At 27.3% G+C, this 15,057-nt stretch overlaps 3 protein-coding genes across 7 annotated transcripts; 1 reads left to right on the top strand and 2 right to left on the bottom strand.

Annotated features, from left to right (window-relative positions):
- Window positions 1–372: 372 nt before the first annotated feature.
- l(3)05822 (SH3 domain-containing lethal (3) 05822) lies at window positions 373–3,596 on the top strand. Of its 4 annotated transcripts, none has more exons than XM_069119201.1 (6): window positions 373–766; window positions 1,258–1,342; window positions 1,546–1,672; window positions 1,757–2,524; window positions 2,592–2,855; window positions 3,232–3,596. In XM_069119201.1, exons 1-6 carry the CDS (start codon window positions 745–747, stop codon window positions 3,367–3,369), a joined length of 1,404 nt encoding a protein of 467 aa, XP_068975302.1. In that variant the 5' UTR covers window positions 373–744; the 3' UTR covers window positions 3,370–3,596. The 4 variants fall into 4 exon arrangements, with proteins under 4 accessions (XP_068975302.1, XP_068975303.1, XP_068975304.1 ...); XM_069119202.1 differs by lacking the exon at window positions 373–766 and adding an exon at window positions 803–1,081; XM_069119203.1 differs by lacking the exon at window positions 373–766 and adding an exon at window positions 803–1,105.
- A 1,874-nt stretch (window positions 3,597–5,470) lies between these two features.
- LOC138182879 (probable G-protein coupled receptor 139) lies at window positions 5,471–10,666 on the bottom strand. Of its 2 annotated transcripts, XM_069119206.1 has the most exons (8): window positions 8,632–10,666; window positions 8,343–8,499; window positions 8,049–8,239; window positions 7,724–7,896; window positions 7,433–7,649; window positions 7,189–7,371; window positions 6,934–7,117; window positions 5,471–6,829 (listed from the first exon to the last, which is right to left on the bottom strand). In XM_069119206.1, exons 2-8 carry the CDS (start codon window positions 8,441–8,443, stop codon window positions 6,499–6,501), a joined length of 1,380 nt encoding a protein of 459 aa, XP_068975307.1. In that variant the 5' UTR covers window positions 8,444–8,499; window positions 8,632–10,666; the 3' UTR covers window positions 5,471–6,498. The 2 variants fall into 2 exon arrangements, with proteins under 2 accessions (XP_068975307.1, XP_068975306.1); XM_069119205.1 differs by having other exon boundaries at window positions 8,343–10,666.
- A 549-nt stretch (window positions 10,667–11,215) lies between these two features.
- On the bottom strand, window positions 11,216–14,322 carry LOC138182881 (cysteine-rich hydrophobic domain-containing protein 2). The gene is made up of 4 exons (XM_069119209.1): window positions 13,900–14,322; window positions 13,347–13,557; window positions 12,483–12,599; window positions 11,216–12,160 (listed from the first exon to the last, which is right to left on the bottom strand). Exons 1-4 carry the CDS (start codon window positions 14,016–14,018, stop codon window positions 12,110–12,112), a joined length of 498 nt encoding a protein of 165 aa, XP_068975310.1. The 5' UTR covers window positions 14,019–14,322; the 3' UTR covers window positions 11,216–12,109.
- Between the last annotated feature and the right edge of the window lie 735 nt (window positions 14,323–15,057).

Below are 15,057 nucleotides of genomic sequence, written 5' to 3'. Positions count from 1 at the left end.
AAAATCTGTAATTTGCATATGACTCAGATGTCGCTAGTAACAGGAGTTAATTGTATACGAATATATTATGTGAATTAAAATATGTATGCATGTACTTAAAGTAAAATATAAAGTAAAATATAAAACTTACTGAAATATTGTACATACTAGAAGATAAAAAAAAAGATATATTTTATATTATACGATCAAATTTACGAAAAATAAATAACAATTTAAACTATCGTAGAGGTTAATAGAGCAAATTACAGTAGTATAACCACTATAATAAAATTAACGTACCTAGAAACTTTAAAATCTAGGGACATTAATGGTAATCTATAATCGTAATTTTGCAAATTTCAAATAAATGCTTGATACGTCATAAATTATTTGGTAATTGTTCTAATTCTAAAGCGGTCACATGTCTATACACATGAGAAACGATAAGCGTATAATTAAGAAACAGTTTCGTTGTCATAACATTTATAAGGAGAAACGGGTCCTTTTTAATTACAAAAATGAAACATTACTGGTACAATGATTCATTTTCTTTGACAAGTGAAATCATTAAAAAATAACGAAATAAAACAAGAAGAAACAGTTGTTTATTTATTTTATTAACATTAAATCTTTAAACAAAATATTTCCAACGATATATAAATTATTCGCCTATAGGACTGTAGAAGTTAGTTGTTTAATCAATTTCTTTTAAACGTATTATCACATCGTAATATAAGATATAGTTGCAATCGTGTTGAATGAAAAATGGCTGCAAACGTAAAAACAGGTGAGTACTGTGTACGAACCTGCCGATAGTAATAACCATCACTCGAAGAAAATTAACTGATCTGTTTAATTGAACAAAGTATATGTATATAATAAAATACAAATATAACTTTTTATCCATATGTTTGAAATTATGATTAAATTTCATTACTACGTCATGTTTTTCATTCGTACGTCAAATCCAATGTACACTACCATTCGTGAAATTTTTAATTATTATCGTGGCGCCTCTGAATTCATATCGCGTCAAAAGATATCTGACACTTGGTAGTGGGCGTATAATCGGAACGCAGAAGCTTCATTGTTGTCAATACGGGTATTGTTTTTCGTAAATTCCCCTGTATGATCGTGTCTATGTATTTGCATTTGTGTGCATGAATGTATAGAAAAGAATCTATACAATAAATATCTGTTCGTGCATTGTATGCTGCAATACTAGATCTCAACGAACTTTTTTTTGAGGTATTGCTTCATTTCATGGTTTGCTTTCAGAAATGCGAATTCCTACACGTTCTGCCCCTCGTCCACCGATTAATCCAAATTCGACGGCACAAAGAAACATTATTTGGAATAGCACGTAAGTTCGATATTATGTGGTTTAGCACAGATTCTTTATACTTTTTGCCATTTCCGTAGTAAATATTTTCGTTACACAAATGTAAGTATATTATATATGATGTAATGACTGGATTTCATGCAAGACGCATGTTATAAGTTTATGTAGGATTTCAAACATTATCGAATTCATTACAAAATTTAATTATCTTTTGATATTCATAGAAACAATGTTTTTGGATCTTCGTTAATGCAACAACCTATTCAGAAGAAAAAGCCACCACCTCGGCCACCACCGCCAAAATTTAATCAAAATTACTCGCAAACACAAAAGGAAAAGTCAAAAAAGCCAGTATGTAGACGTCTATTAAATTAACATTTTACAGTTTCATTACAGTAAACATTATCTAATGCTGTTTATATGGTATTTGAATAGGTAAGGCCTACAGAACTTTTGACTAATCTTTTCGGAAGAAGGAAAAGCGAACATTCAAGCATAACGCAGTTAAATAGTCAAATACACAATACAATATTACAATCAGAAAACACAAATGGACCAATTTGTCTAATAGATTTTAGTCCACCTGGATCTCCAACATTTACGACTCGATCAAGTAGTGACGGTGTTAGCATTGATAGCTTTGGCAGCGATGGAAACTCAAATCCATCTGCATTTACAAGTAGTGGGAACACATCTCAAACAGAAAGTGCCTTTGAAGATGATTTTGATTTTTTTGGAATATCTAATAAAAAAGCATCACAAAATGATCCATGGAAAATTAATTCAATAACAGATCCATTTGGACCATTGGAAATAACTAATCATAATACATTACAATCTGTAAAACATGTGGGGGATGCAAGCTTTTTTGCTTTTAATACAAATAACCATACAAATAACCAAGCATCTTTCAATCAAACATCTTTGAAAAGTACTCAATCAATGCCAACTATAATTCGCGCGAAACCACCCAAACCCCCAGCTCCAAAAGTTTTACAAACGAAAATACAGCAAAAGATTAATAACATCGAAATTGACTCAAGATGTTCAAACAAAATAGTGCCTTCTACTAAACCAATGACATTAGATTTATCTAATTCATGGCAAAATGATTCTAAAGATAACCCTTCACCTCCGATGCCCACAATACCACCACCTGCACCGCCTCTGGAATATTTAGCAGAAATAAATAACGATCTTTCAGTAAGTAATTATAATTCGCTTCATACTTATTGCTTTATCAAAATAATTAGTATTTTCCTATTTTTAGGTCAGCAATGAAGAACCTTACGGCATTGCTCTATATGATTTTCCATTAATACATGCGGACGATTTGCCTTTCAAGCAAGGTGATATAATATATTTAATTAAGAAAATTAATGAAGATTGGATGGAGGGTAGAGTAGGAAATCAACAAGGAATATTTCCTATTAATTTTATTGATATAAAAGTACCATTGCCTGGTGTCCCAGACAATATAGTTACCGCTATCTACCCTTTTAAAGGTGAAACACCAGAAGATTTAGTATTTGATGTAAGTTAGTTTGATGCAAAATTGACGATTATCATTTGCTTGCTTAGACATCATTCTTATATTACATTACATTCTTACATTAATATACATTATTATAATTAATATGATTAATATAAATTAATATAAATATTCTGTCAATATGCAGAAAAGAATAACGACGATCTATTTTCTACTGCTATTTATTATCATTAAAAATTAATTATTTTGCTCATCTTTATTTTGCACTTTTTTTTTATCAAGGTTATTGTACTGCTGAAGTATGAAAAATCCCATTACGTTTACTGATTACACATTGACTACACTTACATATTTGAATCTTACTGTATAATAGTTATCTTAATTTCATTTTATTTATATATCGATATATATGTTGTAGGAAGGAGAAAAAATTACAGTTTTATCGAGGATATCACAAGATTGGTTATATGGTGAGTGTAAAGATCGAAAAGGACAATTTCCGGTAAATTACGTAAATAGAATCCCATGTAATCTTCCTTTACATGTGGAAAATTAATGTTTCGCATGTTTTCTCATATTATAAATGATTACATGTCAGTGATTTCTATATTGCTAATTTTATTCTTACTAATATTTTTGTAATGGTATTTTCATGAAGCAGGGAATGAAAAATTTAGAATTTATTCAGTCATAGATACTAAATGGAGACTAAATTTGTAGAATTTCTATTTACAACAAGACTGAGTTATATGCAAGTATGCATTGCCTTGTGAAAGAGAAAGAGAAAGAAAGAATTTCAAGAACATATTTTTACTAGATTTTTAAATTGGATTTTTGAAAATGAAAGATTTACATTTTGAAACTTTTTATGATCAAAAGAATAGAGTAATATTACTTTTCAATTTTTTCAAAAGTAACTAATTTTTACGTCACTAATATTTATAGATACGTCTTAAATATTATTTTCCCGAAGAAAATTAGTAATACAAATAAAACGTATTTTACCATCGTCAAAGTATTCAAATATCAAGCATTAATATTATTCGTTAATTGTGTAATATATATTTTTATACAGGATGACTCTTCTGCTAATTAAGTTAAAGACAATGCTGCCAATCGTACATCCAAGCGTGTACAATCATTATCATCTCATATATGTATATGTATAAGTACACATGACAGCCTCTTTCCTAAACAGAGGCGGTACCGATTCCTGGTAATGATGTTAACGTTAACGCTCTTCTGGTGTTATATACGTGTAGCGTCAATACATATACGTAATCTGTAATGGCAAATGATAAGATAATATGTATATCTATGAAATGGTCAGCAATATTATCTTTGGCTTAACTAGAGAGATCATCTCGTAAATTAAAATGCACTCAGTGCAAAAATATGAAAAAATGTATATATGAAACTTTGTAATAATTTCCTATTTCTTAACAGAAATTTCAATATAATTACGCACAGAGTTGAAATTGAGATATTTCAATATCAAATTTCAGCAAATCCTATTTGCCTTTATAATTTAAACTTTATTTAAGTTGTTATTTCTTATGTAATAGAGAAAGTAACATTTCTATTATCAATATTTTTGAATAACATTTATTTGTAAATTTCTCTAACAGATTATTAAGTGTAGATAAATCCTAGATTTATTAATAAATTTAATAAGTTAATATATTTGTTTAATATATGATAATTACAAATAAATATTTATACAATATGCAACATAATATAATTGACATGTAAAACGAATAATTATATTTTTTCATATGTACATAAAATATTTAAAACTTACTAGATTTAATGCAGAATTATAATTAAACCTGTAATGTTTCACTATTATTGTTTCAACTATTATTCTGTTTAACGTATCCTATATTATGTTAGAATGATCAAAACTACATATTAATTAGTAAATGTAATAAAAAGGTAACAACATTTTTTCTATTGATATACATGTGTATGTTAACTTCATACTTAAATATGTTACATATATCAGATTGTATTTTATAATATGTATTTAAAATGTATTTCGATTTATGTTTAGTATATGAATATGCAATATCCATATACTACACATATACTGAGCATATATATAGAATCTGAGTATGTCAAATTTAAATTATTCATTATAGTTAAATATCGCATATATTAATGTAAATACTTAATTACACATTTATTACAATGAAACATATTTGCAAACCAAATTTGTGCATATTTTAGTAATTAAAAAAAGAAGATATATTATATATTCTAAAACGTGTGTGCGTATAAATAGATGTTCTTCAGTTGTAATATGTAGTAAATTATTTTAAAATTTTTGGAAATTTCGTAGAAGATTTCAATTGCAGTATTAGCAAGCAATAATTTTATCAATTTTATAATTTATATTGGAGCCAGATATCCGAATTATAAAATGAATTTAAACAAACAGAATTATAATAATTATAGTTTGTTATATCTTCATTCTTATGAACATAATGTAGAAAATTTTAGTTTCTAAACTTATTTCAGCATATACAATGTGATATTCGGTTGCATTAGTAATCATTTTGGCTCTAGTTTTAAAAGAAATCAGTGGTCGATCGACATGAAATTTGAAAGGGATTGAGGGAGGGAAGGGGATGTAGATCTTATTTAAAAATTTTAGCTATGGATATTTATTCGTTTCCGAAATATTGATAAAAAGACTTTCGATGCTATACATATATATAGCAACTGTTTTCGCTGTAATAATCGTCGCCGAATGTCGAGTGCTGATTGTCAAGTAGCTGATGACGCAACAGCGATATCGACCTCAATATGTATACGGTGTCCTACCTAAAATCCGTTCGCTGTTTTTAGATTAAGTTACGTTTTAATCTCCGTGGTCGTAAAATGTTGGGTTAATATACCGTGTGTGTGCGTGTCGTGTGTGTACTACATAACTAGCGATCAACCTTAGTTATCAAATTATATATAAAGATATCCTGTCGCCTTACAGCGGCCGGCTAGTATTTCATTACTAAATCAATTCAAAAAATAATTAAATAGAAAATAAAACATCCTTTAGACAACTGAAACTACAATAACCTATTTTACGTGGGACACCGTATAGATACTGAAGTGATATCGCTATTGCATCATCGGCTATTCGACAATTGAGGATAGGTACCAGAGAACAACTACCAGCGAAGACGGTTGATTAGTAATTAGTAACATCTATATAGACACCATTCAATATATAGTATTGAAAGCTTTTATTAATAACTCAAAAACTAATAAATAGCCACAGCTAAAATTTTAAATTTGGGATCCACCCCTCCCCTTCTCTCTCTCTCTCTCTCAAATTTCGTATCGATCGGTCATTGTGATCTCTTTTAGTAGAACCTACATCATTTTTATCATGTGTGTAAAATAAATTATTTAATGTGATACATAATATTATTAATATGATATACTTTCTAGAAATATGTAATAGAAAATTCAAGTTTTGTAAATTATGAAAATATGTAATAAAATTAGTGAAAATATAAACAAGGAAGAATACTCCTACCAAAAGTGATATAAGTAAAGTGATAAAATTTGACATGAAATATATAACAGTGTACATATTCAATAAAAATATGTGGATATACAAACATTTTTGCAATGTTTAATGCTAACAGTCTTTATAAGTTTGATTTATATATTCTTTACATTAAGTGTTTGCAATAGTGGTACTATTATTTTGCGCAGAAACACTTCCAGAGGTAGGGTGTTCACCAAGCGTGATAGCTCTTATTAGTAATACGTTCGGAGACTGTGCGGGTTTTAAATGTGTAGGATATTTTGAACACAATATACATTTGTTGATATGTTTAGAAAAGATTGAAAAGATTACAATTTTATATCGTTTTAATGTCTGTATGACTACGTTTCTAAATTTTTCACCTGTCAGACAATATAAAAAGAAATTAATTGCAAAATTCCAATGATATATATGAAAGCATAAACCGCGGCACCACTTTAATAACATTTTTTCTTTTAACCTGAAAAATAATTAATAATTGTAAGATACAAAGTTATCAATTATATTAAACGCATACGCAATAACGAGCAAGCATATATTATACGCATATTCTAAAATCTATACCAGTGTATATATTCCGCTTTTCTTTTCATCTCAGTACCGGGAAATTTAATCAAAATGACATCCCAATAAAGTTCCAAAGTTTCAACTATACCAAGGGGTAATAGTAATACTAAATAAACAGTTGATACTACAAATAATATTCTAAAAGTATGATGTACTTTGTTTGTTTTATGTCTGAAATTTTCTAAGAAATAACGTCATGAAATGTATTCGTTTTTCTTTGATTACACAAATCTACTTAAATAATTTACTTACGAGTTAACTGACAGTGAATTTTTTCAGTTTTTTTCATGAGTATAATCAGTAAAATATTTCCAATAAAAATAAAAAGTAAAGGTAACCAAGTTGATAATGCAATATAAAAATACATAGCACTACCCCATGGTTTTATTTTCTTTTGGCATGGTATAAATTCAAAAACACTGTCTGTTTCGTAGCCTGTAAATTAAGTGAAATACATTTCTGACATAACACATTGTACTGAAATTTGAATTTTTACCTCCTGAATACAGTTTTGTTAATGATATTATAAAGCTGACACATATCAAAATAGTAATAGTTATTGTTCCCGAAGAATTGTTATAATGACCATATATTCCAAAAGGAAACATTATAGCAAATACTCGTGTCCATGTGAGAACTACGACTATCCAAGTAGATGTAAATTGAAAGAATTCCATAGTAATAGAATTCAAACTGCATAGAAATCTACTAGCCTAAAAAAAATGATAAACTTGAGTTTCTAATTATATGCGTAAGATATATGTAATTATCTAATATAATTGCTTACCATGAAAAGATTATTAACAAATATAAAATGTGACTTTGCAATACCTACAGCATAATTAAATACTAATGCTCCATTATCAGATAAGGCAAGTGCCTTTAAATAAAGTGACAAATTTGATTCACAAAGTATAGGTGTACTTAATATTACAAAAGAAATAGTATTTAACATTACACCTATGTGAAAAATAAATTATTTATTACAGTACAATAAACCATATTAACTTTATATATATATATATATATATATATATATATATATATATATAAAGTAGCAAATTATCATATAATAATAAGATGGAAGACTATTTTTCTTTTTTTTTACTCACCGAGCATTATAATAAATGGTGTTACGTAGCCAAGCAAAAAGCGTACAAATTTAACAAATGGTTGTAATGATAACCAGTAAAAACGGATTTCACAAGGCCATACAATTTCTAAATCGGATTGTGAAAAATTGTAGAGAAAATCCAAAGTTGTTATTGGTAATGGGCATGTTAAATTTCCTTTAATGTAAGAACTATATAACAAATATAAATATGTAGATGGAAGCATACAATAATCTTTATTTATTAATTATATTTTTAATTAATTACATTTCACAATTTTTATAAAATTCTCACCTGACTTCATCTTTTACTGAAATTTCAGTAGACTCTATTGATTGTAGCAATACATTTAACATTAACATGGATTGCAGATTTATATTGGTAAGTGAAACCATTTGTATACATATACATGTACTTTATGAAGATACAACAAAATTTTATGCTGTAATATCTAAAAATATATATTTTACATATTTTAATGATGAATATATATTACAAATAATATGTTGTTAAGTATTAATTGTGATAATTTAGTCCGTGAAAGCCTCAAAAAATATGTTTTTACTTAAAATTTATATACCACCTTCTGTCAAACACCTTTTCACTACCATGACTAATAATGATGTCTTACTTCTCATTAAGATCTGCAAAGGCACCTGTCGTCAATTATCATAACATAGAATTATTCTTAGCAAATATCATTTCAATGCAGATAACAGCTTATAAGACTTATATATGACTAGAAACAGACCTGCATTTTGTGTACACTTAAATACAGATCTACATATCCAATAATGAGAGTTTGTATAATATATATGTATATATTTTCTTTTTTTTTTTAACTTTCAGGCAAGTTCCCTTTTAAACTATAGTCACAATAATATGATAAAATGAAAGAAATTAATATTATTATACATATAAGAAAAGGTTTCTTATACAGAAAATTAAATATTGTAAAATAATGTATTTGTTATAAAAAAATAATAATATTTAAAAGAAAATTCCTTTAACAGAGCTAAATATCTGATATACACTAAAAGAATTTTTATTTTTTTATCAACGAATTATTAATAAAGAATTTTTAATAAAGGTCTAAATAATAGTTTATTTTTTAAATTGTAGTTTTAATTATTAATTTAAGTTATAGGCAATAGTTAAATGTAAAATTAATATAATGAAAAATTTAATACATATTAATATACAAAAGACAGAGTTAGTTAATGAGAATTTTTATTTTAATAATTAAATATATTTGTTGGGTAGTAATTATCATCATTTTATGGAAATATAATTTGCAATATATTTTCTGTATATAGTGTATACATATAGAATTCAGATAATCCACAACAGAAAGGCACATTAAAATTATGGTAGACTGATAGTAATTTTTGTAAAAACATTGAACACTGTTTTTCTTTTGTTGTAATAATAATAAATCATATATATTATTCATAACAAACTTTCTAATGTTTCTATGTATTCTATACTTCTTTGAAAACTTATTTCATTAGGTTCAATAAATAAAATTCTATTTGTTTTCAACAATTTTCTAAAAATTTCTTTATTACATTCTTATGAAACACACTTAATGTACTATGGTAAATACAACAAAAATGACATTACATTCCTAGAGACATTACTTTTAATCATTTGTTCTGACTATCAAAAATATATCCCCTTCGTTTCATAAATTTTGTATCTGCCTAAGAATATTATATAAATTGGCTTCATATCTGATATTCTTCTGTCTTTTTCACATCAATCCTTTCTATCGTCTATGATAATACCAATATGTAAATAAGTTCACCTATATCTCAAGGAATAATTTCTTTTTAACAATAATGTTTTTCTCCATGTACTAGTAAATTCGTCAAATCCAATGTACTTTTCAAAACAATTTTATTATTTCTTCATTATGGAATTCTCTTCCTTAAAATTATTAATTATTTATAGCATTTTACCTTTTAAATATGTAAGTTTCTTAACATATTTACAATCACATATGTAAATATATGCAATACAATTTATCTACAAAAAAGTACAACTCAAGAAATTAACTATGCATTCCACTTATATGTGTGTGTGAAGAAAATAAAAATGCAGTTTTTAATTCCCATTGAGTTATTAAATACAGTAACATCAATTAATGAAAAAATAAATCTGTACCTCTTTATTTATAAACAATTTTTCAATGTTTTGTTTATCAAAACACAGATTTTAAAACATTTAAGTTCATATACTTACAAACATTAAGAAATACTTGCACTATCCAAATAAAAAAGGGGAAAGAAGGAGTAAAACGAATGAATAAGCATTGATAATTACAAACATATAAATTACTAATATATAGTGTAAAAGCATGTTGACCGTTACAGTTATCAATTCTGCACAATTCTACATTAATTATATTTTTTAAACACACAAAACATCAAAGATATTTACATTCATGGTTCCATTGCACAGTACATCTCAAGTGAAATATCAACAATTTACATAACTCACATGATTTGGAATGGAATAATATTGTTAACTAATGCAGCTTCTACTGTTTCATAATATTCGATGAAATAATCATTATATTTATTTATTAGTAAGTCAAAAATTATGTTCCCAAACTGGTGTTCACATGAATTATTGTACAGATACTAAATTACTGTTGTAATGTGAAGCATCATAATTGATAATTTTGCAAATTAAGTACATCCCTTAGAAAGATATTTATTGTGTTTATTAAGCTAGAAACTCAGATGTATGTGATTTTTGAGACATATGTAGGATATATGTTTAAGTTGAAAACTAGTCTTGTATTCTCAATCACAGCCACTGAATAGAAAGAAAAATACTTCTAATGCTTTCCAAATTTCTAACATATGTCCTATCCATTTTTCTACAATTTTTCTATACTTCATTATATCTATACCCAGAGCTTATTTTTATTTTTTATGTATCAACGAAAATTTTCGCTTATAAAATAGAGTTTCTATATAGAGAAGTGCCTGTACAGAACCATATAATGTGACATACAATATTACAGAACAAAAACATTCATTAAAATTTTAAGTAAACAATGTAATGATTGATAATTGAATGAATTTTAATACTGTACAGTGATTGTATTTTTTATTTTTTCAAAACCAGTCATTCTCTGTAAAACTGGCTATGAATAATCAAAAAAATTAATTCTTCCTTTTTTTCTAATGCAAAATAGTTTATCCCACGTTATATGTAAAAAAACTTATATTTCAATTGAAGGTAATATCATCATCTCTTGATAGCAACAATATGTTTACTATCTTAAATTATATTTAATTCATGTCAAAAAGTAAAACAGACACATATTTGTATGTATCGTATTCTCTAATATCACCTTGGTAAGAAATCAACCTATAGACAAAACAAGTTTTTATATTGTATACATTAATATGTACAAACGAGTATCTGTATTTTGCATTTTTTAATAGTATAAGGGCTATGTGATAGTTATTTCTCACCCTTGAATCACAAATACTTTGTAAACTATTCGTTGTACTATATCAGATTAATTTCTTACCTGAAAGCTTAATATCTAATTGAAATGTAGGTTTTAAAAAATTATTAACAAGGTAACAAAAATTGTTCAAAATAGTTATGTTTTAATGACTAGTAAACTAGATATCAAGCAGTGCTTTTAAAATACGTTTGTAATCCCATTTGTAATTTTTTCTGTGCAAACTGATAAATATTTGCTAATATTCTTTTTTACTAAATAACTGAAAATCAAAAGCAGATCGATCTCTTTTTATAAAAGATGAGTACATAAATTGTTGTGATTTTGTACCTGTTAAGATAGATGTTAGGGAATAAGACTAATATATCATAACTGATCCGCATTCACATCTCATTATTGTACTGTGCAATCCTACATATAATATTTACAAAAATAAGCATCCCACAAGTGCCTTCTGTAATGACACTTAATTTCTCTTATTTTACAATTAAGCCAGAAGCTGTTGGCTTTTTACATCTTAGAGTTGCACTAATTTATTATGTGCATAAGTCATACAAGTATCCAGATCTTTTCTTTAGTCAGGTTTATATATGGGTATCTTTGGAATAAATTCAATTAAAAGAACCTGAAATATAGAAGGTGAAAACAAATAAGTGTGTGTTTATACATAAACATTGGATTTATGCTTAAACTAGTTCAGACGATGATGTAACTAAAAGTACAAGCTTGTTTATACTAATAAGCTTTCAACTATTCACGTAATCAAAAAAGTGAATTTGTGTGTATATGTGTCCTTCCTTAAGAAATAGATAATATAATAACAGATTTGATCTCTATGAATTTAAATAGAGAAACTAATTGTAATACAAATTAAATAACTAAGATTAAATCTTAAAACAAGAAATATAAAAATATAACAATTTTAATTTATTTCTATGTTTACTTACATATTCCATCATGGATGAAGTGTCACATCTTTGTTTTGCTAATCTCCAATGTAATCCAAGTGTGTGATATAGCCTACTATTCTCCCACTCTAATAATTTATTCAAAGAATGTTGTGTCTATAAATAGTAAGATAAAAATTGTTTATATTATTATATATATATTACATATCTCATTTTATATTTTATATATTGGTTAATTTACAGAAAAGGGGCCTCAGCATCTATTTTAATAGGATTTGCTTAAATTGTTTCGTTTATATGTATAAACAATGGGAGAAATAAAAAGACTGAGAATTTGGGTCCAGATCATTTTCAAAAAAAGTAGAACCATCCAAAAACGAAAAATTGAGAAAAAATATTTAAAAAATGTAATAGTTCTTATAAATACATATTGCATTTTTAATATAAATTTTTATTAAGGGTGTGTGTGTGTGTGTGTGTGTATGTGGCTTTTCACTCAAATGTTCATCGCAATGGTTCATATAGGTATATTAGTTTAGACTAGATAAATCTTTAGCTAGTGTAAGTTAGCCAACATTGCCCTTATGATAATAATTTATCCATGATGCCATCTTTAAGTGATCTATATAAATTTCTCTCTTTTAGCAACAACACTTCAAGTTTTTCTCTATTTTTCTTCACTTCTGAACATTTTTTATCTTTTTGAAGGTGATCTGAGTCCAACTTCCAATTGTTTATATGCATAAACAAAGCACTTAAAACATATCCCATAAAACAGTCCCACAAAAATCGATTATAAGGCCTTTTTTCTATAAGCGCACTCATACGTTTTATTGCAAAATTTCATCATAGATAGAAACTTACACAAAACAAGTATATTTTTTACAAAGATTAAATATTTACCCTTTTACTCAAACAAATAACAGGCCAAAGAGAACATCCTAATGTACAACAACAACAAACGCAACCACAAAATAACCACTTAACATTAACCGGTAATGTTTTTTTCAGTACACTGTTTATTCTCATAATAGTTGCTTTAAATTCTTCTGGAGCAATACGAGACACCAAGCCATTTGGAAATTCTGAATCAAAACGATTACTAAGTCCAAATCTAAAATAAATATTTATAATTTTAATATATTAATTCACTTATAAGTAATTTACACAAGTTATACAACACAAAAAATTATTCCGCTTGAGCTCTTTGTTATAAAAATAAGATTACAGGAGAATCATAAAAAACAAATTTTATTGAATTTTATGTCCTGCAATTATGTCTTACATTATATATTTTTAATTGTATTATTTTTAATACAAAAGTAGGATTGTCGTAAATACAGATAAAATCACACTCAATATAAAAATAGTTCACAGCTTTAATTTCTTTGTTCTTGAAATGAAATACTGAGTTTATGTATGTAAAAAATATAAAGGATAACAGAAATTTGCTTACACAGTCATATTGCCAGCTCCGCGAATAACTATAGGATCTGGCACCATTTTCACGTACTGTTCCTCCAAATTTTGTTCATTTTCTTCTTCTTCTTCATAAATTGCATCGAAATCTGCCATTGTGCAATATTCAATGGTTCCCGCTCTATGAGCAACACGACTATATCGTCAAGACAGAACGACGTCTATTCTATTGAAATGCAGTTCTTCTTCATGTATATTTAATACGGAATTGCAACGCATACACGTTGACTTTAAGTGTTCTGCGTAAACATTTTCACGGTTAGGAGTAATAGGCCAAGGAGCAAGCTTTCAGTTGAAAGTTATTTACAACAACATTCACAACACAAGACAACGCGCACTGCAGATACCCACAGCGGCCACAGCTCATCAATTTTGCATTCAATGCGATTTCAGGTTTGCCAACATTATAATCTAGAAATGAATTAATATCGCAGGCTTCTATTAGTAGATTAGGTAAACGACATTCATATACTGAAGCCTAGGGAAAACCGTCCGAAAATTGAGTCGTGTCTAGTTAAAGAAAAAATCAACATGGAAGGTCAACAAAGTCCGCATTCTTGCGAGATAGACAGAGATGAGTAGAGTATCTCTATCTCTGTCTAAAACATTCATAACATATCACGCATGCACATAGGAAAACCTCGCATGTTGATTTTTCACTAGTCACGACTCAATTTTGTGAGAGTTTCCCCTAGCGAGTCCCCTTAGCGACTTGCTTATTTGATCGTGATTCTATTCATGGAAATAGAAATCTGCTATTAATTATATTCAATCAATTCGATTCATCCAAAGATACGTTTCGAAATTTTACGTATTTGGTATCATTTTTAGATGCAATAGTTCTTAAAGTAATTCCAAATCAATATTGTATCAAATCAAAACCTGTTTAATACTTCACAAAGAATCGATACCAGTTTGAATTTTATGAAGCCATCGAGTATCGATAACCGTTTGATATCGTATGAACGTATCAGTACTCGTTTGATATTTACAAATATTGGGTTGGCACCCGTTTGATACCTTAATAGCAATATACAGATCAGTTTATATGACCGTGAACTGAACTCGTTGGACAATTTATAATACGTATCTAATAGATGGTATTGCAGGAATTTTGCATGCACTATTAAAATTT

Source organism: Bombus flavifrons, chromosome 8 (assembly GCF_040668555.2).
Source record: "Bombus flavifrons isolate JBK064 chromosome 8, iyBomFlav1_principal, whole genome shotgun sequence".
NCBI classification, from domain to species: Eukaryota; Metazoa; Arthropoda; class Insecta; order Hymenoptera; family Apidae; genus Bombus; species Bombus flavifrons.
This window is presented reverse-complemented; position numbering and strand designations above follow the sequence as displayed.

Excerpts from the sequence above, each read along its gene's own strand:
- LOC138182879 (XM_069119205.1), bottom strand. The coding sequence starts at position 8,443 with ATGGTTTCACTTACCAATATAAATCTGCAATCCATGTTAATGTTAAAT. Across the intron at positions 7,118-7,188 it reads AATTCACTGTCAGTTAACTC|AAAATTTCAGACATAAAACA; the intron begins GTAAGTAAATTA and ends GTTATTTCTTAG. Across the intron at positions 6,830-6,933 it reads AAAGCGGAATATATACACTG|GTTAAAAGAAAAAATGTTAT; the intron begins GTATAGATTTTA and ends ATTATTTTTCAG.
- LOC138182881 (XM_069119209.1), bottom strand. The coding sequence starts at position 14,018 with ATGGCAGATTTCGATGCAATTTATGAAGAAGAAGAAGAAAATGAACAA. Across the intron at positions 12,600-13,346 it reads TTATTTGTTTGAGTAAAAGG|ACACAACATTCTTTGAATAA; the intron begins GTAAATATTTAA and ends TACTATTTATAG. Across the intron at positions 12,161-12,482 it reads CTTCATCCATGATGGAATAT|GTTCTTTTAATTGAATTTAT; the intron begins GTAAGTAAACAT and ends TCTATATTTCAG.